This window comes from Lynx rufus, unplaced genomic scaffold (genome assembly GCF_022079265.1).
Source record: "Lynx rufus isolate CCGP_SWC_20201006 ecotype Redwood Valley unplaced genomic scaffold, mLynRuf1.p SCAF_7, whole genome shotgun sequence".
Taxonomy (NCBI): Eukaryota; Metazoa; Chordata; class Mammalia; order Carnivora; family Felidae; genus Lynx; species Lynx rufus.
In genome coordinates this window covers 83,835,900-83,860,009 of record NW_025814889.1, presented here as the reverse complement: position 1 = coordinate 83,860,009, position 24,110 = coordinate 83,835,900, and the positions used below count along the sequence as shown (strand labels likewise).

Below are 24,110 nucleotides of genomic sequence, written 5' to 3'. Positions count from 1 at the left end.
TTTCCTGTCCAAGTTACCATTGGTCAGAGTCCCAACACCCCAGCCCCTTTCTCAGGTCTTGTTCTGTTTCTCCCCCTTCCCTAGCAAAATGAAAAAAGAAAACAAACAAACAAAAAAAGCCTTAGAGATTCTTTGTCCTTCCTCCCCTCAGGTCAGACTCCTGCTGCAGCCCCTGGGCAGAACCACCTAGAAGCTGGCCAAATTGATTTTTCTTCACGTCACAGGCCTTGCTAGCCAACAGAGAGTTGGACTGCAGGAGTTGAGGCTCTAGGCCAAGGGGAGGTGTGGGGTGATGGGAGAAGGGAGGAGGGGATGGAAGTTTTGCCTAGCAATTGTCTAAGGTCACTTGGACATTATGAGGCAAAAGTGAGAGAATGGTGGCCTGGCCAGACAAGAACTAACTGCACAGAACTCAGCTGAGGGCTTCCCCTTGTTGGGCCTATACCTCTAACCCACCTTGAATCTTAAGGAAACTAAAGAAAAAGGGTCCAGCATAAGAAACCGGATAGATGGATGGAAGAGGGGTAGAGGTTTGGGGAAAAAGCCAGGAGAGTATGCATAGAATGACAATGAGTTCCAAACTCAGGAACATCAGCATCTCTCCAGTCACTTGGTCTGGCACTATTTCTAAGTGTTGCAGCATCCTGAAAGCTCAGGAAGCCTTCTGGAAAACATCCCAAACTCAGGTCCCCAGGGACTCCAGGGTGGCAGTCTTAGTGGAGTTGCAAAAAAATGCTTGTCTTAAAAAAAAAAAAAAAAAGTTTGTCTATGGAGGGTCAGGGACAAAAATGTACTGGGTATATGCCCCTCCCTCTCCAAAAAAACCATCCACACATGATGCAGTAAGTTTTACATAAAGCTAGATTTATTAAGTTTCAAAGGATGGCCTTTCATTCTGAGAGTATGCCCTTCCTACTTTTCTACTAAGAAATGATGGTTATAGTAAACAGTGTTTTCTTTTTCTAGTGCAGTAATGGCAGAATTATTTTAATTTTACTGAACTGTGAAAATTCAGAAGTCTGAAAACTATTAGTGAAGTGGTTAAGAGCACAGAGGGTGTTCATGGGGCGCCTCTCACCCACAGAGGGTGCCTCAATAGGTTGAGCTTCGGACTCCGGCTCAGGTCATGATCTCCCGGTTCCCAAGTTGGCACCCCGCCTTGGGCTCTATGCTGACAGCTTTGAGCTGGGAGCCTGGATCCTGGTTCAGATTCTGTGTGTGTGTGTGTGTGTGTGTGTGTGTGTGTGTGTGTGTGTGTGTCTTTCTCTCAAAAAAAAATTTTTTTTAAAAAAAGCGCAGAGTGTGTTCAGACATACAGCTACCACTTACCTATTTATGGACTTGAGATGGGATTGCCAGATTTGAAAAACAAAACAGGATGCCCAGTTAAATTTGAATTTCAGATTAAAAACTATTAGTGTGTGTGTGAGTGTGTGTGTGTGTGTGAGTGTGTGTGTGTGTGTGTGTGTGTGTGTGTGTTAGTATATCCCAAAAATGATATGGGGCATACTTATACTACAAAAACTATTATTTATCTGAAGTTCAAATTTGCCTAGGCGTCCTGTATTTTATCTGATATCTCTAACTTGAGAAGATTATTTTCATTCCTAACATGACTAAGCCTTTACTAAATTTTACCTGCTATTATTGTTTTTGAAGCCCTTTCTGTGCCACAGCATGACAGGATGTGTGATTTTTATCTAGTCATTTAATTTCTGGAAGCCCAAACGAATTCTTCTGAAAAACAGGAATTATAAAACATTTATCATAGACCTGATGTAAAAATGAAAGAAAAGAAGTTGTGTGAAATAACTCCCAAGGCGCGTTATTGTCGTTCTCCGTCCAAGCCCCTATCGGCCAAGACTACAGGTCCCATAATCCCAGGCTGCGTCCCTCGCCATTACCTCATTCCCTGGCCGCATTTTCGCCAATCCCGGCTTCTCCAGGGGTGTGGTAGCGGGCTGTTCTCGCGACTTTTGCCTTGCCCTTCTCTCTCCTGTGCGATTCCTGTCGCGAGACTTCCTGCTCTCCACCTCCTCCGCCGCTCCCTTTGCCGCCGCCTTAGCCCGGGACCCGGACCCAGCCTCTCCCCTACCCGAACACCGGCCCCGGCTCCGCCGAGGCCCCGGTCCCCCAAACCCGCCTCGCCGCCGCCATGGCGGACCCTAAGTACGCCGATCTTCCCGGCATTGTGAGTACAGGGCCAGCCCCGGCTCCCAGGACCGCACCCCCGACCTACTAAGGACCCCCAACAGACACTAACCCGTGACCCCTCCCGCCTGCAGCCCCTCCTCCGCCCCAGGGCTCCAGCCCCTGGCACCCCGACGGGCCGCAGCACCCTCCGGAGTCTTCTGACCCGACTTGGCCCTGCCGCGGAATGGCTTACCAGGCCCCTTTTCCGGCAGTCGCCGGTTTCTCCGCCCAGGCATCGTCTCTGGGCGCTTATCGCTTGTGCCCTAGTGTTTCTTCCAGCCGTGTCAGCACCACCCGTGTCTCCCCAAATCTCCCCATTATCCCCCCCACCCCCACTCCAAACAGACATACCAGGCCACTTGGTGATGGCCTACAACCCGCCAAAGAAGAGGTTAACCTGGCAGAACCCTTCTTGTGCCAGATAGAAAATTCTGCCCTCCAAGAAACCCGACCACCCCCGTGGCCCACCCCCACATATGCCGGCCTGTACCCTCCTTTTGTGTTGCCCTGCCTGCATTCTCAAGGGTGGGGGTTGGGTTACAGTACTTTTGAGTACTAAGGTCCTGAGTCACTCTAAACCTTTGTGCCAGTGTGCTAGGGTAGTGGTATATAGGCTGTGGCCTAATTTGAAGATAGCCCTCTCCTACTTCTGATATAATGATTGCCAAGGGCCCGCCCCCATTCTGATTCAGGATAACATCTTTGTCATCACTTGCACTCGCCACCTACCATGAGGTCCCAGTTGTCCCTGCTGTCATCCCAATGCCTTCAAGACTGGGAACTGACATACAGTTCCCTGGGCAGGTGGAAGAGAAGGGACAGAATCTTGGCCTCACAGCCTGCCTTCTCTGTTAGCTTATTCAAATGGAGTGGTTTAGGGATATTGGTGTATGCTGGGTAATGAGGTAGGGTGGTCACTGCTTCTGTCTGCAGGCCAGGAACGAACCAGATGTTTATGAAACCAGCGACCTACCTGAGGATGATCAAGCGGAGTTTGATGCGGTAAGACCATGTGCTGCTTCAGGACTCCTCTGGACCCTAACCTCTCTCCCCTAGGCAGACCCTTTCCCCTTTCTGGTGAGCCACAACAATAAGCGGGTATGCCAACCCAGCCTGGGAGGTATGTAGGTTGCAATAAATCATGCCAGGAAGGAGATTGAAGTCAGTGGAATTATAGCCAACAAGTCCTGATCCTTGGGTTTTTTAAACAAAGTCGAAATATCTCTCAAAACAGTTTAGTTTGGGGCTAGTGATTTAGGTAGACCTCTGGATGCTAATCCATGGTAATGAATCATGGAGTCTGAGCACTTGCAGACTACTTGAGGTTAGGAACTGGGCCTTTGATTTCATAAAATATTTCACTCAATACATGTCCATTAGTGTATCCTACCAAGAGCTAGATTTTGAAGTATAGAGGAATACACTTTTACATGAATACCCAGTATCCTTTGAGCAAGGAGTGAGAAAATGATGTGGAGATTGTAGAAAGATAAGGAATATGGTCAGAGAAAAAAAAAATTGAGAAAGAACATAAATATTTCATATCAGCAAAGGAGAGTGTCTTAGCACTTTCAGATCTAAGATGAACTCTGAGGAAGGAATTAGCTGTGGACACATTTTAACCATGAGGGGAACCACTTAGCATTGTTTATTGAATGTGTTCATTCTGTGTCGGTTTTTGTGCAACGCAGAGGAATAAATGTCCCTACCCTCAAGGATCCCCCAGACTAGTGAGGGAGTTAGGATACATATAGGAAACATGTAGTAAACAAAATTAAGTGAATGGAAACCAACACAGTAAAAACTTGTATGTTAAGGGCCAAGGAGAACAAAGGTCTACTAGTAAAGCGTGTCTTACAAGATGTGTTTTAGGTTCTATTCCAAAGAGAACTGGGCTGAGGTCACATGGATGATAAAGCAGGCTCAGTATGTGTGTCTGTAAGTCCTGTGGCTATGTCTGTGGGGCTGGTTAATCCTGGAGAATGCTGGCTGCTGGCTTATAATGTATGGCTTGGCGTACTCTCTTATTCCTTACTTGGTTTCCCCTGTGTGGAAGTGGTTCCTACTTTGTGGGAACACCTTCCCTGTCTCCTCTCAGTGGTGTGTTCCTTGTGGCTTCTGTACTTTCTGGCATGTCAGTCTGTCCCCCAAGCTTGAGTATCTGGAGATAATGCAGATGTTGTCATTGCTGAAAGACCTGGGTGTGCACCTGTCACTCCAGATGTATCTTATTAGGAAGCTGCCTTTGACCTCACAGAGCAGGCGTGTATAAGCTGAGGACTTCAGTCCTCTGCCCGGTTTCAGAAACGGTTCAACTTTGGCCTAGGCCTCTGCCTATAAAGTATCAAGCCTTCATGGCGAGATGATCAATGGAAGTTTGTCCATTTGTCACTGACTAGCATACAGACTGGCAGTATCACAGCAATCCCCTTTCCAAACCAAAACATACATTGTAGTTTTCCTTTTGAAAGTACTGGAATATTTCTTAATAAGATGACAAGCGTGGACGCCCCTGAATGTGCAGCCGTGATTGGCTGTTTCTCCCCGTTGAAAAGCTTATTTCAGTAGTCAGTGGGGTGGCTGATAGGGAGAGGATACCCAAAGTGTTCATGTCCTGCAGCATACTGCCTAGGATGACAGAATAGGAGTGATGGGAGCTGGATGGTACATGCAGGAAGAGTCGAGTTGCCTGCGTCACCTAAGGCTCAACTAAATGACTCTTCATCACTAGGCAGGAGTGGGTGAGGTGGGGAGACCTTCAGCTGCTTCAGGAGCCCAGGTGGGGGCAGGGAGCTGAGATGTTTACTGATGTCAGCTAATTATTCTGGCCTCTGGGTGTCCCTGTGGGCCTTAGGAGGACAGCCTTCGGGAAGTCAGCTGAGTAATGGTTCTGTTCCTGCTCTTAATATTGATGTAAATGTGCAACTTGAAGAGATGTGAGTTGTACTTAGTCCAGAAACCTCGTGTTGGTGAGGTCTGGATTGTCACTAGCAGCCTATAGCTTTTTCACCTGCCTTCCCAAGACCTAGCACAGATGACAGTGCACATCACCAGTATTGTGGCTGAACCACGAGGTGTTCAGTCACCTTCCTAACTCCCAGCAACGGAATGTTCTGCCTTAGTCTCCAGATTATTTTCAACTTTAATTTTATCAGTTTTTAAAATAGACAATATAGGCACATAGAGCAAAAGGGTATTCCTAGCCCTGCCTGCCACCACTCCGTTCCCTTCCCTGAAGACAACCAATATAACCAAATCCTTATGGAACCTTTTGGGGGATCTCCAGATTTTTATTTAAAGAAATAACCAAAGTGTTGATCCTATCTTTTAACCTCCTTCCTCTGATTTTCCCACTGTAGAAAAAAAAAATGAGGTGCTGGAGGAGATAATGTCCTCTAACATCCCTTAAAGATTGTAATTGCTAATTTAACCTAAACGTAAAAGTATTACAGTTCTCATAGTGGGGAGGGTGAGGGAGGAAAGTAGTGTAAAAGGTTTAAGTTTTGCTAAAGATGATCCTGATTTTCCTGTTATCCCTTTAAAACAATTTTAGCAGGAAGTAAAATATTCTAAAATGAATGGGCCAGGCAGATGCACAGGCTAGCCCTTTCCTCTTCAATCTGGGAGAATCTCATCTCTGTATCTCAGACACTCCTAGGTCGATTTGGGTGCGGGGCTGTTTGGAGACTTTTTTTAAAATGTCTTATCAGGAAAGTTAATTCCCAACTGGAATTCCCTCCCTGCTGGGCCCACAGCCTGCTTTGGGTCGGTAAGGCATTCTGCTCATGGCTTTTGAACTGCTGGAGCAAGGAAAGTAAACTTAGAAAACCTCCCTAGAAACAGGGTATAGTTTCTCCCTTTATGCCTTATCCATCTCTAATGCCATGTGAAAGGGGAGAGGTGACCTAGCCATAGTTCGATGGGGCCCTGGCAGAGGCTGTTCTTCAAAGGGCAGATACTGCGGAACCCTTCCCCGGCCCGAGATGAGAAACAGTATGTTGTCTTCCTTATGGTTTGAGATATCATAGAGTTTGCTTGATTGTGTTCATTGACTGTTGGCACTCTTGAACTTACCTGAGTTTTTCCTAATGCTTCCCCCATCCTCCCTCCTCACCACCTTGCCTGGACACTAGTTTGCACAAGTAAGACCATTCGATGCTTCTTCTCTGCATGTTTTTTTTTTCATCTGCCATCTTGCATGCAATGCGCTGTCACTGTGCTATTGGTGTAGCTAATCGTTTTACATTCTATTGAGTCCCTAGCGGAGTCACTAAGGGGCCTGCTGGCCTTGTGTTTAAAAATCATTAATCCAGGTTTAGAAGTACAACTATGGTCCATGAATCATTGTCTCTTTCCCTTATGGGGTCTGCAAAATAAAACTGTCCAGTGGAGGATGGAATAGAAACATGGAGGCTAGGAATGCTTTTGGATATGAGGCATTTAGAGGCTGGAGTTAGAAGGGGGTTGGCTTTTTTCTCCTCAGAGTGACATGAAGTTAGGAGAAAAGGACTGTTAGCCATTCTGGACAAGGGTGAAGAACAAGGAGGACAATCACAGTCCTCACTTCCTAGCTGTATGTAGATTACCCCTTGGAAAAACTCGTTTTAATGTTCCTGTGCTAAGCCTTTAGACAAAGGTAAATGGGATGGAAAAGGAGTGTTACGTGCAATTTTAAAGTAATAACTTGGGTTATTTGTGCTTTCATGAGTCTCTATTTCTGTACCCCTCCTGACCATGGATGAATGGTCAGCATTGTGTTGATCCATCCTGGACAGTTTTATTCTACAGCACTCTCCAACTTCCTTGTCATTGTGGTTCTGAAGTTCTCCTGGCTGCAGTGTTGGCATAGAGCTCAGAGAGCAGCAGTGGCCTCTTTCCCTGTCTGATCTAGAACCTCAGGTCTTGCCCTCTGAGGCACAGCCATTAAGCCAAACAGTCCTGGGGAGTCAGGGGGTCCATTAGTGAGAGGGACTGGAAGTCATGTACCAGGTAAGCTGGTACCTGAGTTCAGGGCACTTCGAATTTTCCAATCGAGGTGGCTGGGTGTACTGTTTCCATGGTGACTGTCACTACTCTAGGTTATAAGAATGATGATGAGGAAAAACTCATCATCCCACAATGCACCCGTGGGACAGCCCTGGAGATGGTATATACTGTTTACAAACTAATATACCACTTTTCCTTTTCTTTGATTTTCTGTCCTCCCCCATTCTGCTTGTTCCTCATGATTTGAACTTGAGCTTACGGCTCAATGTTCTCTCCTTCTTTGAGTTTCTCCCAAGCTGGTTTTAGCTTGGTGGGGCAAGTAAGAGAAAGGTAGTGTGTGTGTGTGCCTCCCCTCGTATGTTTGCATGCGTGCACCTGTGAGTGCTTCTACTCACTCTGCGCAGAGACATCCCAGTGTAGACCACAGGGCCTGGATCCGCCTCGACCCTGAGCTGAAACAGGAGTCTTGGATTAGCTGGACCCTGGCATCAGACAGGACGGAGAGGTTGAGGCTCAGGTGTACCTAGCTGCAATCTCTGGGGCAGGAAGCACTTGTCTTTGTCCCAGCATGCATTTTCATATACACAGCCATCTTCAATCCTCCACCATTCTGTGTGCCCATCAGTAGAGCTCCTGGAGAGGCAGGGCATACAGCTAGATTTCCCCTCCTGGCACTTCTTCACCAATCTTGCTTAGAAGCGAGAACTTTATCTATGTGGCTGGACTCAAAGAAGGCCTCTTTAAAATATTCTCACCTTTCCCTCTTGTCCACCCGCTAACTTCTGTGAACCTTGAGAACAGAGGGTTGAAGAAACATTTTCTGCACATGTGCTGGTAGCCCGTGAATCTTGGTGTCCTCTACACTTTTTGTGCTAGCACATCGTGGCCCAGTTGCTCTGGTTCCCTCAGTGCTGCAGGGCGAGTTACCAACTAATCAAGATGGATACAAACACACTGGACTATCCAAGGGACCAGGACTTGCCCTGTCTCTACTCTGACAGCAGAGAATGAGAACGGAGCTGCAATTAGGGACTTCATATTTCCTGAAACTCACCATCTCCTGACATATTTTGTTCTGCCTAGCCTAAAGTCATATCAAACCATCCACATGGGCGCCCTCATTGTCACCGATTCTGCCATCCAAATGTCTAATTCTTCAAGACTAGAGAAACCGAGAGACAAGCGAGACTTGAACCATGAGCTCCCACCTTGAAATTTGTGAGCCCTCAATCAGCTACATGTCCTCAGAATCTCCATAGCCTCTGCTTCGCATTCTGCCTTGTCCACCTCAGCCTTGTCTCCCCCCACTTTCCTGTTCCATGCCACTAGCTTGCAACATCTCACTAGTTCCCAGATGATCTTAAATTGCTGCCAATGGCAAAGCTTCATGACAGTCTCCCCACCAGAGAGGAAAGGGTCCCAGGCTCTTCTTTCTCTTGGGGTATGTGGTGACTCCAGCAGAAACTTCTTGGCCCCCAAATTTTGCTAGGCTCCCCTGGGCCCTATGGTGCAGTGTGTTTGAAGCTATCATATAGTGCATGTGACAATTTGCTAATAACAATTTTGTCTTTTTTTTCCCTCCCTCACCCCCATTTCCCCACTCCCTTTCCTTTTAACTCTTTTGATTTTCTCACCTCTGGGGAAACCACAAGGAGCTGGTAAGAAGCCTGACCTTTCATCTGCTTTTTAATGGGGTGTGCTGTGATGGGCAGTTGTTCCTCTGTCCTTTTGTCTCTGCTAAATCTTTAATCCCTCTATCCAGCCCCTCCCCAGCTGACAGCCTTTTCCCATCTTCCAAATCACTGTAATGATACTGCCCCTAGCCCATGCCCCCAGATCTCTGAGACACTGGTGGAGTGGGTGCCACTGGAGGACTGAACAGTGTCGGCCACCTGAGTCTCTGGGGCCACATCCTTGGAGAGGCTCTGAGATGATGCCCGCGTCGGGCAGCTCCTCTCCTGATCCAGGACATGGTCCTAAGTGGGAATAGTGACATGAAAGCACTGTTCATTCTTGTCACCGTCCAGGACCTCTGAGACTCACGGTCTGTGTGTTGATCCTTTTCTGCTCGTCTCCTTCCCTATTCAGGAAGCATGTAAGAAAGTAGGTTCTCATCAACATAGTGCCTGGCCCAAAATAAGGGCTTAACAAATGGTATCTATGATTAATTTCATTCCTTGGTCTATAGTCTGTGCTTCCCATTTCTCTTTTTAGGAGGATTTTTTTTTTTTTTAATGGATTTCTACTTCATTGGCCTTGACTGGAGCACTCACAGGGAGGAGTGGCATACTCTTGATTATGAACTTAAGAGAAGGTGGTTGCCACTCCTGATCAGGAGTCCTTCTCAGACAAGAGAGGCCAGAGACTACTCAGTTATTTGGCCTGTGGGTGTTCTAGCCAAACATTTCAGAGAAGGTTAAAGAGCTGATAATTTGGAGCCCAGTTGTCTCTTTACCCTTGCATTATGGGACATCGAGCCCTTTTGTTTTCCCTTAATCTTTAGCTCTTGCCTCTCTGCTCAGCACTTCCCTGAAGAAGAGGTAAAGATCAAAGTTGATGTTTTCTCCTTACTCCATCCTTTCCCTTATTTTTAAAGCTGCCACTCACACTGATTCCTTCTCCAGTAGCAGACCGGAGATGCTGCTGCTCTTCATGATGTCTCTCCATCATCATCCTCCACCCCCACCCCCAATACCCACACACAGGCAGAGACTCTGTCCAGTCCCGGCTGCACATTAGAATCATCTGGGTAGCTTTTCAACTGGCCTGCTATCCCAACCCTACCCCAGAACAATTAAATCAGAATCTACAGAGGCGAGCCCAAGCCTCTTTTTTTTAATTTTAATTGTCTTTTGATTTGTTTTTACATTTTCTAAGTGATGCAACTGTGCAGGCAGGGGTGAGAACCATTGTTGTAGTGAAAGGAAAGGCTCACTTTGCCTCCTGTAGAAGATGGAGATGGCATCCTCAGCACAAAAGAACTTCTGGTCTCCTCCCTGCTCCTTCAGTAATGTAGAGAGAGCTGTCGGACTGCTGACAAGTGACGGGGTTGGGTAGTTTGGAGTGCCCCGGCTTGGTGTAGTTACTGGAATCTGAACAGCCAGTCGATAACTAGTAAGGAGGGGACCTCTCTGCTTCGGTCCCTAGGGTAAATTGTCTTTATCCTTCTCTTCACCACACGCCCTATTTATGGAAGAGCTAGTGCTTGAGACACGGCCAAGGACTCAGGGAGAACAGTTAGGTGCTGCAGCTTCTCTTCGAAAAGATGCTGGGCCACCTCCATGTCAGGACCTAGGCGTGGCCCTTACCCACAGGTCCTCGTGGCAAGCAGATGGCACATACGCTTATCGCTTCTAAGATGTCCCTTAGAGAATACATTACTCTCTTGCCTGTTTTCTGTGTGCCCTGAACTCCCCACCCTCATGGCAGCCTGGAAACAGGGCTGCTGGTCAGGCCCTCTGCCAACCTTCCTCTTGTGTCTAAGAGTTGGTGTCTTCCCTTCAGCAGCATATTCACCCTAGGAGTTAGCAGCTTGCTTGTCTGCCATCCTTCCTCTCCCCAACCCCCAGGAGGATGGAAGGTTAGCTTGAAATGGCCTTCCTCAGCAGCAAGGAAATTTACTTTCGGGAGGGGGAGGTTAAAAGAGGTCAGGTTGGTTTCTTGCCCTGAGTGCATGGTGTGTGCCAGATAAGCGGGAGGGCCCAGTTGGATGGGGTCGGGGGATGGGAGGCTTATGTACAGAGTGGGTGGGGAGGTTATGCTACCTCTGTTCCCACTTGAATCAGGGTGTTAATATTTATACAACTGAGACTAAATTTACCGGGAAGCTTCCGTTTCCTAGGCTGAGCCTAGCTCAGCAGCTTGGAGTGGAACTGCCCTTCTCTTCCCTTGGGAAAGTAGGGCCCAGTCTCCTCTAATGGTTTGGGGATTTTGTGGGGTCAGGGAAGTCTGGGGGGAGAATGAATCTGCCCTTGGCCTAAACTACCTATTCCTGCAGGAGGAGCTGACGAGCACAAGTGTGGAGCACATCATTGTCAATCCCAATGCTGCCTATGACAAGTTCAAAGACAAGAGAGTGGGGACAAAGGGACTTGGTGAGACCAGGCTGGAAATTGGTTGGGGGGAGGCCTATGCTCAGGCGGTGGTGACTTTTGCTTTGGGGAAAGGGTCGTTCATGGAGATCTCTCATGGTAGCCCTGACAGTCAAGTCACTTGAGCCCATGACTGCCTTGGGCCTAGATCAGGCCCTCAATTCTATCTTCTTTTCTTGGCAGATTTCTCAGATCGTATTGGAAAAACCAAGAGAACAGGATATGAATCTGGAGAATATGAGATGGTTTGTTGTGTGTGTGTTGGTGGGGATGGTACAGTGATCCTGTTTAGGAGAGAAACCAAAGGATACAGTCAGGCTTCTGAGTTTTTCTCTCATTAGGGTTCCTGAGGAACCCAGCAGGATACAGTCGGGATGCTTAGTCCCCCTGCTGTTTGCTCTGGAGAGTCTCCAGCCCTCTAGCTACCTCCAGTTTTTCTGTACTAGGCTGTTGTGAATTCTGAGGTGGATAGGATACCCTTATAACTTGGGCCGAGGGTTTGGATAAATTCTTTTCTCTTTTTTTTTTTTTTTTTATTTTAATGTTTATTTATTTTTGAGAGACAGAGAGAGACAGCATGAGCTGGGGAGGGTCAGAGAGAGAGGGAGACACAGAATCTGAAGCAGGCTCCAGGCTCTGAGCTGCCAGCACAGAGCCCAATGCGGGGCTTGAACCCACGGGCCGCGAGATCATGACCTGAGCCGAAGTCGGACGCTCAACCGACTGAGCCACCCAGGCGCCCCTTGGATAAATTCTTGAAGCTCCCTGTATTAAGAGGTGTAACTTCCCTGTCTGTGCTTGCTCTCTAGCTTGGAGAGGGTCTGGGAGTGAAGGAGACCCCACAGCAAAAGTACCAGCGACTACTGCATGAGGTCCAAGAGCTGACAACTGAAGTTGAGAAAATCAAGGTAACTGAACTCTCTTCTCCCCTCTCTGCTCTGACTTATGTCGCAGAGGAGGACCTCACAGCAGGAGGAGAAACATTCCCTAAGCTCCTGGCTAAGGGAGCTGAGGTTCCTAGATTTAGGAATATACATAAATCTACATTCAATGCCATAGATGGGTAAGAACCATCCAGTGACTTCCAGCCACTGCTGTTTTTTTTAAGTTTATTTATTTATTTTGAGAGAGAGAGAGGGAGAGAGAATGAATGGGGGAGGGACAGAGAGAGAGGGAGAATCCCAAGCATGCTCCCAAGGTCAGCACAGAGCCTGATGTGGGGCTCAAACTCATGAAACTGAGATCACCACCTGAGCCGAAATCAACAATTGGATGCTTAACCGACTGAGCCACCCAGGCGCCCCTAGCCACAGCGATTTTTGAGGGTCTTGATCCTCTTTTTTTTGGTCTTGATTCACACTTGCCACCCCTCATTGTGTACTTCACACCAGACAACGGTGAAGGAGGCGGCCACTGAGGAGAAGCTGACCCCCGTGGTACTGGCTAAACAGCTAGCAGCCCTGAAGCAGCAGCTCGTTGCTTCCCACCTAGAGAAGCTGCTGGGACCAGATGCGGCGATCAACCTCACTGACCCCGATGGAGCTCTGGCTAAGTGGGTGCCCTACGTGGTTGGGAAAGCATTGCTGATTGGGGCACAGGGGGACTCAGCCAGGTGCTGGCCAGGATACTAAGGGGAGAGGTAGCCCAGTTTTTCCTTAATGCTGAACATGAGGCAGAAATGACAGTGACTGGGCTGGCCCACATGCTTCAAGACTTGATCTTATTACTTGGTCTCCTGGCCCAGGCGCCTACTGCTGCAGCTGGAAGCAACAAAAAACAGCAAAGGAGCTGGTTCAGGGGGAAAGACCACCAGTGGGACCCCTGCAGATAGTAGCCTTGTCACTTACGAACTACATTCTCGGCCCGAACAGGACAAATTCTCTCAAGCTGCCAAAGTAAGTATGGGCGTAAGGTGGTTGGGGGGCCAGGGTGAGGTGGCCCTAAAGACTTTCCTGCCTCCCTCCAAGAGATCGGATCTGAGGAGAGGGTGCTGGGAATGCTTCTGATTACTCGTGATGTCTTGTTCCAGGTTTCCTCACCCATCTACTTTCAGTTAAGATTTTAAGATTGTGACTAGGGATGTGTTCCAGAGAAAGGAGTCCCTGGGCAGAGTAGAGAGGAGGAGAGAGGGGAATGGCAAGTAGACAAGCAGAGAAGAGCAGGATCTTAGTGCCCGCTGCAGCAGCAGGGAGGCGGGTGGCGAATCGCACCTCCTTTCTCCTCTCTAGGTTGCAGAACTTGAGAAGCGCCTGACAGAGCTGGAAGCGACCGTCCGCTGTGACCAGGATGCTCAGGTCAGGTGCTCTCCTCTACTTAGTCTGACCCTTGGATCCCACACCCTTCTTCCTAATGTCCACAGCATTCCACAGAACCCTGGAAAGAGTGGGAAGGGCTTCAGTTATCGGACCAGCCAGTGGGTTGCCAGCTAGAACCAGAAAGGATGGGAGAAGGTAATAATCATGTGGAGATACAAGAACCACTGATTTCTTTCCTCCTTTTCCCAACCAGAATCCCCTTTCAGCAGGTCTACAGGGAGCCTCTCTTATGGTGAGTGTAAAAGGAACCGGTGTTAGGATTACAGAGGTGATACTGGGATCGGGTTTGCTTGGAGAACTGTGTTTGGATGTGTAGCTCTATACTTAATTCCCTTCAGTGGAATAGGGGGTGGGCTCTTCTAGTCTGATCCTTTCTCTCTCATGAAGTTTGTCCCAACTCCCACCCCCAGGAGACTGTAGAGCTGTTGCAAGCAAAGGTGAACGCCCTGGACCTTGCAGTTTTGGACCAAGTGGAGGCTCGGCTACAGGTACTAAGTGGAGGGCAAACTGGATTACAGGTATCTTGGGACTTTGGAAGCCCTGGGTGCCCTGTCAACCTTAAGTCTGTGTTTTCAGAGTGTCCTGGGAAAGGTGAATGAGATTGCCAAGCATAAAGCTTCTGTAGAGGATGCAGATACACAAAGCAAGGTCAGGAAGAGCCCTTTCCCTCATTTTTATACCCTTTCCTGTTCCCTCGTGTTCTCGGAGTCCTTCTGGTGGTCCTGCCAGAGCGTGGGAGCATTGAATCCCAGGTGCTGTCTTCATAAGCTCTGATCAGCTGAGAAAGTCAGGGCAGTGTTTCAGTCCTGTCCCACCCTACTGAAATGACCCGTGTGTACTTCGCTCAGCCACCCCCTCTGGGCCCTGTCATGTCCCCCCACCCCCAGGTGCATCAGCTATATGAAACCATACAGCGCTGGAGCCCCATTGCCTCCACCCTTCCAGAGCTGGTGCAGAGACTTGTCACCATCAAGCAGCTGCATGAGCAAGGTGGGAGGCCGGCGGCCAGGGGAACTAAGAAGTGGAAAGTGGGCAGTCTTTGTTTCCTTCCCTCTTGTCTTGGATTCTAACCTCACCCGTCTCTTTCTTACCTTCTCTTGCAGCCATGCAGTTTGGTCAGCTCCTAACACACTTGGACACCACACAGCAGATGATTGCTAGTTCCCTCAAGGACAACACCACCCTCTTGACCCAGGTGTGTGCCCCTCTATTAGTCTGCAGCCTCCCTTCGCTAGCACAGACTAGTGGGTTCTGCTTTGGCCCATATCGTAGCACGTTATTGTGGCAGGAGTTTGCTCTGTCTACTGTGTTTCAGTGGTCATGGGACCTTTGACAACTGCTTCACCTGGGATCTTCCATCTCACCATCGGGAAAACTATACCTACCTCAGGGTTGTGTGGATTAGGTGAAACACCAACGGGTGAATTGTTAGGAGTCCAGTGAACTTCAGTTTTTCCTGTAACACCTACCCCGTCCTCATCCAAATGCTCCTGTATCCAGAGCACGGCACATCGGGAGGAACATGGACTTTGAGGTCAACAGCCAGGCTCCAGCCTAGTTCTGCCACCTCTTCTCTGACACTGGGCAGAGCCTCACGTTCTTCCTTCTTACCAGTGCCCAGCACATAGTCCTCAGTTTCTCTTGGAAGGCACTGTTTTCAGTGCTGAGGGCAGAATTAAAGCTGAGAAGCCCAACACGATAGGACCGTCAAGATAAATGAAAAAATATATCAAGTACAGTATGTCCTTCCTGTACACGGCAGTTTCCTTAAGTTTTGAGTCCATAAAAACCCTCACTTCAACAAAATCTTACATGTCCCTCATCACGTGAAACAGATCAAAGAATGGTACTGCTTGAGTCCTGCCTGCGTGGCAGATCCTAAGCTGGGTCCATCGGACTCCAGAGGTATTTAAAAACTGCTGCTGTAACCTCCCTGCTCCAGGGCCCGTCAGCTAGGCTTCCATGTCTCTTTTGTCTTCTCTAAGAGAACTTCTCCAGGTCCTCATCCAGGTAAGCACCTGGACCTGACAAAGAGTAAAACATCTCTGTTATTTTCTAGGTGCAGACAACCATGCGTGAAAACCTGTCCACGGTTGAGGGGAATTTTGCCAACATTGATGAACGGATGAAGAAACTGGGAAAGTGAGCACCTTTAAGAGATGCGGAACAGGGGTAATCCCTACCCCTTTGAACTCTGTTAACAGCTTATATAGAGTTTCTCCTTCATTATAACTCTCACATCCCCATCCCATTTGACACTGGGGGCAAGGGGTTCTTCTTGCATGTGGGGTTTACACCCCTCCTCTGATGAATACAGACTGGTAGTGGGGGGGGAGGGACATGACACTGTGGTCTCCCCTCAGGCCTCGGGGACACGGGCCCAGCCACATGCCAGCTCCTGTCCAGTACTGCTTTGCCTGGGGTGGGGAAGGATTGGGCCCGGTCCTCCAGCACAGCTCCTGTGGCTGGTTGTAATACTGTACAACTGTTTCTGACCATTAAATGCCGTTGTACTCTGCGTGACCCCTGCTGTGTTTCCTGGGGAAGAGGCGGCACTGAGACAGACCTTCACAGTGTAACAGGCAGTTTAAGCCACTCTCCGCTAGTAGAGGATTTAAATTGTAACGTGTTCTTAAATTAAGGAAAAAATGAGTACAGAGTCAGAGCCAGAGTTTCAAAATATTCTCATCTGTTAAATTAAGAGTGTCTCCCATAGAAAAGCAGTGGAGGCCCCACAGGGCAAGTACAAAACAGAATTAAAACTCCCAAGGGTCTTGTCTTTACAAAAGAAAAGGCAGGAGGCAGCCCCTGGACAGCGGGTCGTGCTGGCCGCTCCGGTTGGACCACGGTGCATAATCCTCAGTCGCATCATCACAACGTCTCTGAGCGTTTCGATGGGGGGAGAAGGGGCAGTGTAGTGTGTGTGGGAGGAGAGGCCCAGAGGGCTCTCTGTGCCCCCTTACCCCCTTTTATATCCCAGAGGAAAGTAGAGGGAAGCTGGCTACACCTTGAAATGAGGCTATGTGTTTCAAACCTGGGGACAGGGGTAAGAGGGGATCTGTGCTTTGAGCAACCTGAGCCAGAGGCAGAGGGGTGTTGGAGGGGTGAGGGGGGAATGCATGATGCTTATTGCTTTGTACCTTTCACTGGGAAGGAGGGCAGCAGCCAACAGTAGCTCACAGGTTTGTAAACTGAGCCTGCTGGCTTCAAGAAGGGAGGCAATGAAGTCGAATTAAATATAAAAGAGTCATTTGTGCAAAAATAACTTAAACAAATAAAAGACCTGGGGAAGGGGGTGTTCCCCTTAGCCTGGTGGGGAGAGGGCCATATACCACCCCCCCCAGGCCTTTTCAGTGACATGGCTTTGGGGGGGAGGGGGTGAGCTTCCCTACCCCCTGCAATGGCTCAGGATGGGATTGTAGGGGAAGGGGTTGCATTTGTGCTCTGAGTGGGGAGTAGTGCCCCCACCCACTGTCCACAGGTGCAGGTGGCTGGCAGGGGCTCCCAAGGCTCAGCACTCAGCTCTCCCCAGTCAGGGTCAGATCCAGCTCCAGGTATGGCTGCTAAGGGGCCAGTTTCCTCCTCTTGTTTTTGGCAGGACGGCCAGGGCGGGCCCGGGGAGGCAGAGGGACAGCCGCCTATACAAGAGGGGAAGTTGAAAGAAGTGATCAAACAGCTAGGTATTGGGAAGTCTTTTATTTTCTCCCCATGCCCTCTAATCCTCTTCTCTTGCCTCGTCCCTTACAACCTTCCCCCATCCCTCCCACCCCGCAACCCTGACACACACTTACGCGGGTTGTGGGGCTGGGGTCCAAGGTAACGTCCTGGCGGGAGCTATTGCTGTTCCGAGCAGGGCTGCAATAAGGGCACAGATGATCAGGAATACCTCCCTAAGCACCAGGTGAAGCTCAGAGTTTGGGTGGGAAGCTTTCTACTTTTGGATAATAAAGGCATAATATCCTGTTCATATTTAAACATGAGTGTTATTGAAAGCCAAGCCACTCTAGACATTTCTATAAACCCATCAAGAAGTGGGAGAAGGCCAGGACTGTGGCAGGCCCAGCACTCACTTGTATTTTCTCCTCCGGCCACGACGAGACTTTCTGACTACCCCTGGGGGCACCTGGGAAAACACGGACTGTATGTGTAGGAAAAGTTAGGAAAAGGAACCAAGTTCCCAGCCTTTCCTCAGAGCCCTTCAGCTCAGACCTCCATCACCCTGCACTCACCTTAAGGTCCTCAGAATGGGGTCCAGGAGGGGATGGATCCTTGGGTTCAACACCCCCTTCAGCCAGCTCCCCATTATGCTGCCAGTGATGGGTCCTTCTTGGGGACCGTTCCATTTGTCCATTGAAGCCACCACGTGCCCCCCACTTGAGGGCCAGTCGGCCAGGCTCCCGCCGGCTACCAGGCTTTCGGCCCCGGCCTGGCCTGGCCTCACCATTAATGCCCCTAAGTCCCCCTCCTCCCCTCCGGCCCCGTTTCCCTGACCCCCTCCCAGCGAGCAGCTCAGGGACTGGGGGGTCGGGAGAACCGTGGGGTGGGGCTAAGGCACTGAGGGGAGGCCGGGCAGGCTCCGGTTCCAGGGCTGAGGTGGGGCTCTGAGGGGGCAGACAAGGGGCTTCTGGCTGCTCTGGAGGAATCTGCAGGCGAAAAAATAAAATCTTAGTCCCAGATATGGTTACTCTGCTACTGTAACTCAGAAAGTCATACATCCAGTTTGGGAAAAAATTCTGTCCCTGATACACACGTGCCCACAGGCTCACCTGGAGACTCTGTAGCAGGCAGGCTAGGGGACTAGAAGCCTCTGAGAGGGGTGGAGGAGCTCCCCCCCCAGGGAGGAGCTGCAGCCCCAACTGGCCAGAGAGAAGAGGGCCAGGAGGCTGCAACAGGCTGGGGAGGGTTCCAGGGCTGCTGGTCAGCGAAGACAGATCACCTGTTGAGGAGTTAGGTCAGGAGTCTCCCTTGGCAAACCAGTTAGGCTGAACAGACCCTATTAATCTTAGGCTTAACCCCAGGGTCAAAAACTCTTCCCCAACTCATCCAGCCTCTACTCCCAATTTTTACTGGTTCCTTTCTTCTCTTTCACACCAGAGTTTTCCCTCAGGCTCACCCAGCAGGCTGGCACTCAGCAGAGGGCTAAGGAGTTGGGGGGGTCTCCCTGAGTTGGAGGGGGCCTTGCCCAGAGAGGAGGCCCCCGGGTCAGTAGTTGCCGTGGTGACACTGGAGGTAGGTGGTCCAGGTTGGGGGGCACTCAGGACACAGGACTAAAAAGAAGAATGACAACACCATATGCGTAAAGTATTTAACAAACGTACAGTACTTTCACATATACGATCTCACTGAAGTCTCACGTGAAGTAGGCCACGCTTATTAAATACAGACCCAGTTCTTGCAGCCATCCTACCCCCAGCCAAGAACTAAGCCCTCCCCAAAGGCCCTGAGGAAGAGCTCAGGCATGAAACTGAAAGCCTTTGATTCCCAGCTCCCATCTCTGATTCTACCTCTTGTTCTGTCCCACCCACTCCTCCCCTATCCTCACCTGGGGGGGTGTCCCCGAGGGGGGATCCAGGCTGGCAGCCAGCAGCGCAGAATTTAAAGCTATGAGGGTAGGGGGGGCTGAAAGTGGGGGGAATAGTAGGGGGGGCAGGTCTCCCAAACCTGAAAATGTCTCCCCACTTGGACCCCCAGCTCCTTCTGCAGATCCCTCCCCATCCCCAGCTGTGGGGCCCAGGGCCAACAGGGGCAGGAAAGAGGCAAGGAGGTTGCTAGGAGGTGCAGAAGGGGGTGGAAGAAGGTCTGAGGGGGGTGGTGGAAGCAGGGAAGCCACCAGAAGCGAAGGCCCTTCAGGTTCGCCTGGGGCTAGGGGAGGGCCAGGTCCCCCGGGTGGGGGTAGCAAGGGCTCAGGGGGAGGTTGTCCCCCTCCCCCAGCCAGCACGCCAAATAAACTGTGGCTGAGCAATGGAGAAGGTGGAGGTTGCCCCAGACTCAGAGGGAGAGGCAAGGCCCCTAGCATCCCTGGGAAGCCGGCTCCACTCAGCGCCAGGCCCTGCTCAGGACTAGGGAAAGGGAAAGCCTCCCCACCAGCCAGGGGAGGCAGAGGACAGGCTGGGCCCGCCCCCATCCCAAGCCCTTCAGATGGGCTTTGAAGCACAGGGCTGGGGACTAGGGGGGCTTTGGAGGCAGCTGGTGGGGCAGGGGCACCTGCAAAGGAAAAGAAAAATTCAGCTCAAGACAGGAGTGTTTCTTTCTCCCAGTGTCCAAAGAACCCAACCCTCATGCCTCCGACCCAGAAAACCACGCCAGACCTCTCTAAGCTCCCCTAAATACCTTGGCTGCCTTTATCCACCAGAGAAGAGGAAGGCTCTACCACACTCACGTACCTGGCACACTGCTGAGGCTGCCACTGGTGGTCCCAGGCAGGGAGGGTGGGATAGGGTGCCTGGGCTGGGGAGGGCTCCCTGAGGAGAGGGTTGGGGGAGGAGGAAGGTGTGCATCTGACCCCAAAAGGTTAAAGCTTCCATCAGAATGGGAAGGGCCAGGGGTGGGGAGTCCCAGCAGGGACAGCACAGAAGGGAGAATAGGTTGGGATGGCTCAGGGAGAGGAAATGGTTGCGGGGCAGGAGCAGGGGCCCGAGGACGGCTCCGTCTAGGGGCTTGAGGGCCTCCCCCTTCTAGCAATCGCAATACCGTTGGGGGTCTGCGGGGACGACGCTGAGAGGGACGGGGTGATGAGGAGTGGGAAGCTGAGGGTGTCTGGGCACGGGGCCTTCGGCCCTGTAAAGTGCTGGGAGGGGGGAGCGGGGGATGCTGTGCCTTGGCCGCTGCAGAGAGTAGGCTGCTAGCAAGGAAGGGGGGTGCCCCGGGCCCCTCCACCGTGGGGGCCCCTCCCAGGGGTCCCAAGACCAGGGGCAGGTGCATAGTGGCTGAAGACACTGGTGGCTGAGTGGCAGGACCAGGGGGGCCAGGGGGACCAGGGAGATTATTGCTTGGGGGCAGAGGAGGGGGCGTTAAGGCATCACTACAGTGGAAAAGAGAAGGGTCTGAAGGTGGTGAGGAGGAGGCATGGGGGGCTGGAGATGAGCCCAGGTCAGGGGGCACCAGGCTGGATCGGAGGGCAGCTCCCCAGTTGTAGGAGGGAGCATTGAGGCTGATAGCAGGTGGAGGCGGTGGGGCTGGAGAGGGGGCATTGCCCCTTGGAAGGAAACAGGGGCTGCTGCTGCCTCCAGAAGGGACTGGGTCAGGAAGCCTTGGTGGTGGGAAGAGCCCCCCAGGGCCTGCTAGAGGAGGGAAGGCCTGTGGAACGGAGGGTGGTTCTGGGGGAAGGGAGCCAGGACCCCCATTAAGTGGAGTTGTAGGAGGGACTCGACAGGGAGGGCGGGCAGCGGGGGGCCCTGGGGACACAGTGTGGAACATTTGGGGGCTCGCTCCCTCTCCTGCAATGAATGAGAAATGAAGGGTCAGCCTGTGGCTCCCCTTCCGACAACTTTCTTTCATCTTCTCCATCCCATCTCCCATAGATCCCCAACCTCCCTGTACCTTCCTCTCAACAAGCAGCTCCCCGCGCCACCCTTCTCCTTGCTCCCCCTCATAGAGCTCCTCCCACCATCCCTCCTCCAGGCCCTTAAGTTTTCCTCAGTTGTCGGGAAAGTGGAGAAAACTCACCAGGAGAAGAGTGTGAGCAGGTGGTCTCCATGCTGCGGTACAGAGTTGCCATGGCAACGGCTTTCCGCCGGTGGTTGCACAGCTTGGTCATGTCCTCCTCTGATGCGGGCCCCACCCCAGCCCCACCCGGGGTCACCGGGGCCAAAGGGTCAAAGTTGAAAACCTGTAAGGCAGGAGTCACGGACAGGGACTCTGAGAGGGTGAGATCTGTGAGAAGAGCTACCATGATCAGTCATTTGCAGTAGGTCACTTGGCTTATCCCTGTATTCTCTGGCACCCCTCACCACTCTGACCTTGGGGACATTGAGTGGACACTCCAGACCGCACTTGCAGGTCCCATCGCTGAGGAGGTAGCTCCGGGTTTGCTCCAAGGAAGACAGCTCTGTGCCACTTGGGCTGGCAGACGACAGGGTCAGAGATATAAAGTTAGTTGACACCATATCAGGAAACGTGCCTAAAAGGACAGTTCTTGAATCAAAGACCTTCCTGGGAAGGACAGAGGATAAGGGATGTGGAAAGAGAAAGAAACAGATTTAAAGGGCCAGATACAGACAGCAAAAAGGCTGAGGAAAGAAGAACAGAGAGCAACAGGGTAGGTACCAGAGATGCGAGCTTTGAGAGGAGGGGTGGGAAAGAAAACTCAGGCACCGAACAGCCTGAGGACAGAACTGTGGGAACTCTGAGGAGCCATACCTGATATAGAGCACAGCACCCTCTCGAACACAGCGCTGCCAGCCGATGGGGACAGATGTGGCCACAGGGCCCCCAGCTCTGTCTGCTCCACTGCTCTCATTGCCCCCATTCATTGTGTGTAATCAGCTCCCACGTGCCTGATAACAGACATCCATGTGGGCATTAGGAGGATTAAACTGTGCTGGGTACCTGAGGGAGTACTCCAGGAAGGCAAAGATTCTGGGGAGACCCGAGAACTCAGGAGTATGGAGAAACCCTCAGAGAGCTGAGAGAGAAAATGAAGAAGAACTCTCTGCCATCCCACCATGGCTACCTGAACATCTCTGCAAACATTGTGGGGTCCAGTCTAAAGCCGGGGCCTCCGGCTTAGCCCACACCTGCAACACAGGAGAGAGAAAGGACTGTCGGGAATCTGCCCAACTCAGAAGAGCACCAAAGCTCAGGATACTCTCAAGGGAAAGATCCTTAACCACATGAGGTAGGTGCCCACACATATCTCAGGGTTCTGTTGGCTGAGTCCACAGCCATCCTTTCCATGTACAGGACTGAGGAACCAGAGGATCAAAGCCTCCACTACCAGGGACCAAGAAATCAGAACCCAATTCCTAGACATAAAGGGCAAGCCCCCTTTGTCCCATCAGAGACAGAAGACTTCATCCTGGAATATGGGCAAATTCCCATGCCAGGCCACTAGGAAGTTTCCCAGAGAGTCTGGCCCCCTGCTGTTCCCTACTCCCCAGGAAGATCACATAAAAAGTGCAGATTGCCCCACAGGTCATCAGGCAATTGCCCAACTGCCCGCTGGGGTGGTACCAACAGATCCCCTCCATGCCTGTTTCATTAGACAATCACTGATCTAGTTCATTTGGGTCTTCTGAAGAAAGGTTGGATCCATAGCTCTGTCTTCTCCCAAGATACTGAAAAGCTCCTGATTTCCCCCCAAGCCTAAGGCAAGGGGCTTCAGTACCTCCTACCCCACTGGCTTCAAATTGGCTCTAAGAAGGATTCTCTTCTGATATGTGGGGACGCCCCCCCCCAAAAAAAAACCCTTGCAAGTATCCTCTCCAAACTCACCATCGCTCCCACCCCACACTGGCGGCTTCTAAACTTTCCCTCTCATAACAAGGCGCCCTGTCACCCAGCCTGCTTCCCTCAGCTTGGGGAGGAGGGGAAGGCGCACGAAGTAGGAAGGAACTTGGGGAGAGGGCGGGCGGAGGGTGGGCGAAGCACTGAGGGGAGGGAGGTGAAGAAGGCAAAAAGTCAAGCAGTGAGAGGGAGAAACGGCGGGGGCAGGTGAGGGTAGGGAAGTGGGGATGAGGCCAAGGAAAGGGGCCGAGAGGACGCGGAGGGGGCAGAGGGTAGGGACTGGAGGGGAGGGGAGGGGGAGGGGCGGGATGGGGGGGCCGGGCCCTGCACTCACCGCGGCCCATGGTTCGGCCGGCCCCGCCCTGCGCAGTCGCGGCCCAGAGGGTGAGTGGGAGGGAGTGGGAGGAGGGTCGGTGGAGCCCGAGCCTCCGGTACGGCCCCGGCCGGTCCTAGCAGGAAGCGCCGCCGCCGCCGCCGCGGATCACCGAGCGGCCTCCCGCGCATGCGCCATGGGGGCCAGGGGCAGCCCTGGGGATTCCGTTCCCAGAAGGCACCGCGCAGGCTGGTGCCGCCGCCGCCGTCGCTGCCGCCGCCACCGCCGCAGCCGCCGCCGCCGCCGCCGCTGCCCGGACGGGAGAGGGGCGGGGCCGGGCCCCCGCCCAGCGGACAACGACGAGCCAACAGGAGGGGCCGCAGTGCGCATGCGGGAGCGCGCCTACCCCTCCCCCACAACCCCCCATTAATCCCCAAGAGAACAAACACCCCACGCGGCCCCCCCGCCCTCCGCGGAAGGATCTGAGCCTCTTCCCAGGCCACTGGTGGCCAATCCCAGCCCTCCCCGGGAGGGGCCCCTTCTAAAGCCACAATCTGTTGGGGGAGCCAGGAATGCCAGGTCCGGGAGGGGCCAGCCCCAAAAGATGAAAGTCGCGACTTGCCCTGCCCCGCCCCAAAGGCTTCCCGGGTAGTGTGCTGGGACTTGACCCGCCTCCCCAGGTCAACATGTCACAACACGACCTCAGCCTGTCAAGTCACATGACCTTTGCCTGTCACTGACAACCTGGTCATGTCTTTGGGCCAGGAG

The 24,110-nt window shown here is 51.7% G+C and overlaps 2 protein-coding genes across 6 annotated transcripts; one reads left to right on the top strand and one right to left on the bottom strand.

Moving 5' to 3' along the window:
- Positions 1–1,985: 1,985 nt before the first annotated feature.
- DCTN2 (dynactin subunit 2) lies at positions 1,986–16,108 on the top strand. Of its 2 annotated transcripts, XM_047065114.1 has the most exons (15): positions 1,986–2,191; positions 3,127–3,195; positions 8,832–8,837; positions 11,177–11,273; positions 11,454–11,515; positions 12,080–12,178; positions 12,662–12,822; positions 13,015–13,165; positions 13,499–13,564; positions 13,779–13,817; positions 13,996–14,073; positions 14,162–14,233; positions 14,473–14,575; positions 14,689–14,780; positions 15,645–16,108. In XM_047065114.1, exons 1-15 carry the CDS (start codon positions 2,156–2,158, stop codon positions 15,729–15,731), a joined length of 1,218 nt encoding a protein of 405 aa, XP_046921070.1. In that variant the 5' UTR covers positions 1,986–2,155; the 3' UTR covers positions 15,732–16,108. The 2 variants fall into 2 exon arrangements, with proteins under 2 accessions (XP_046921070.1, XP_046921071.1); XM_047065115.1 differs by lacking the exon at positions 8,832–8,837 and having other exon boundaries at positions 1,988–2,191.
- Positions 16,109–16,252: 144 nt separating this feature from the next.
- MBD6 (methyl-CpG binding domain protein 6) lies at positions 16,253–23,588 on the bottom strand. Of its 4 annotated transcripts, none has more exons than XM_047065109.1 (13): positions 23,364–23,588; positions 22,257–22,320; positions 21,944–22,080; positions 21,544–21,704; positions 21,251–21,413; positions 19,969–21,021; positions 19,128–19,789; positions 18,699–18,852; positions 18,352–18,521; positions 17,815–18,228; positions 17,656–17,723; positions 17,377–17,440; positions 16,253–17,223 (listed from the first exon to the last, which is right to left on the bottom strand). In XM_047065109.1, the coding sequence occupies exons 3-13, from the start codon at positions 22,050–22,052 to the stop codon at positions 17,149–17,151; spliced, it is 3,093 nt and encodes a 1,030-aa protein (XP_046921065.1). In that variant the 5' UTR covers positions 22,053–22,080; positions 22,257–22,320; positions 23,364–23,588; the 3' UTR covers positions 16,253–17,148. The 4 variants fall into 4 exon arrangements, with proteins under 4 accessions (XP_046921065.1, XP_046921066.1, XP_046921067.1 ...); XM_047065110.1 differs by having other exon boundaries at positions 17,656–17,708; positions 23,364–23,587; XM_047065111.1 differs by having other exon boundaries at positions 21,544–21,646; positions 23,364–23,587.
- Between the last annotated feature and the right edge of the window lie 522 nt (positions 23,589–24,110).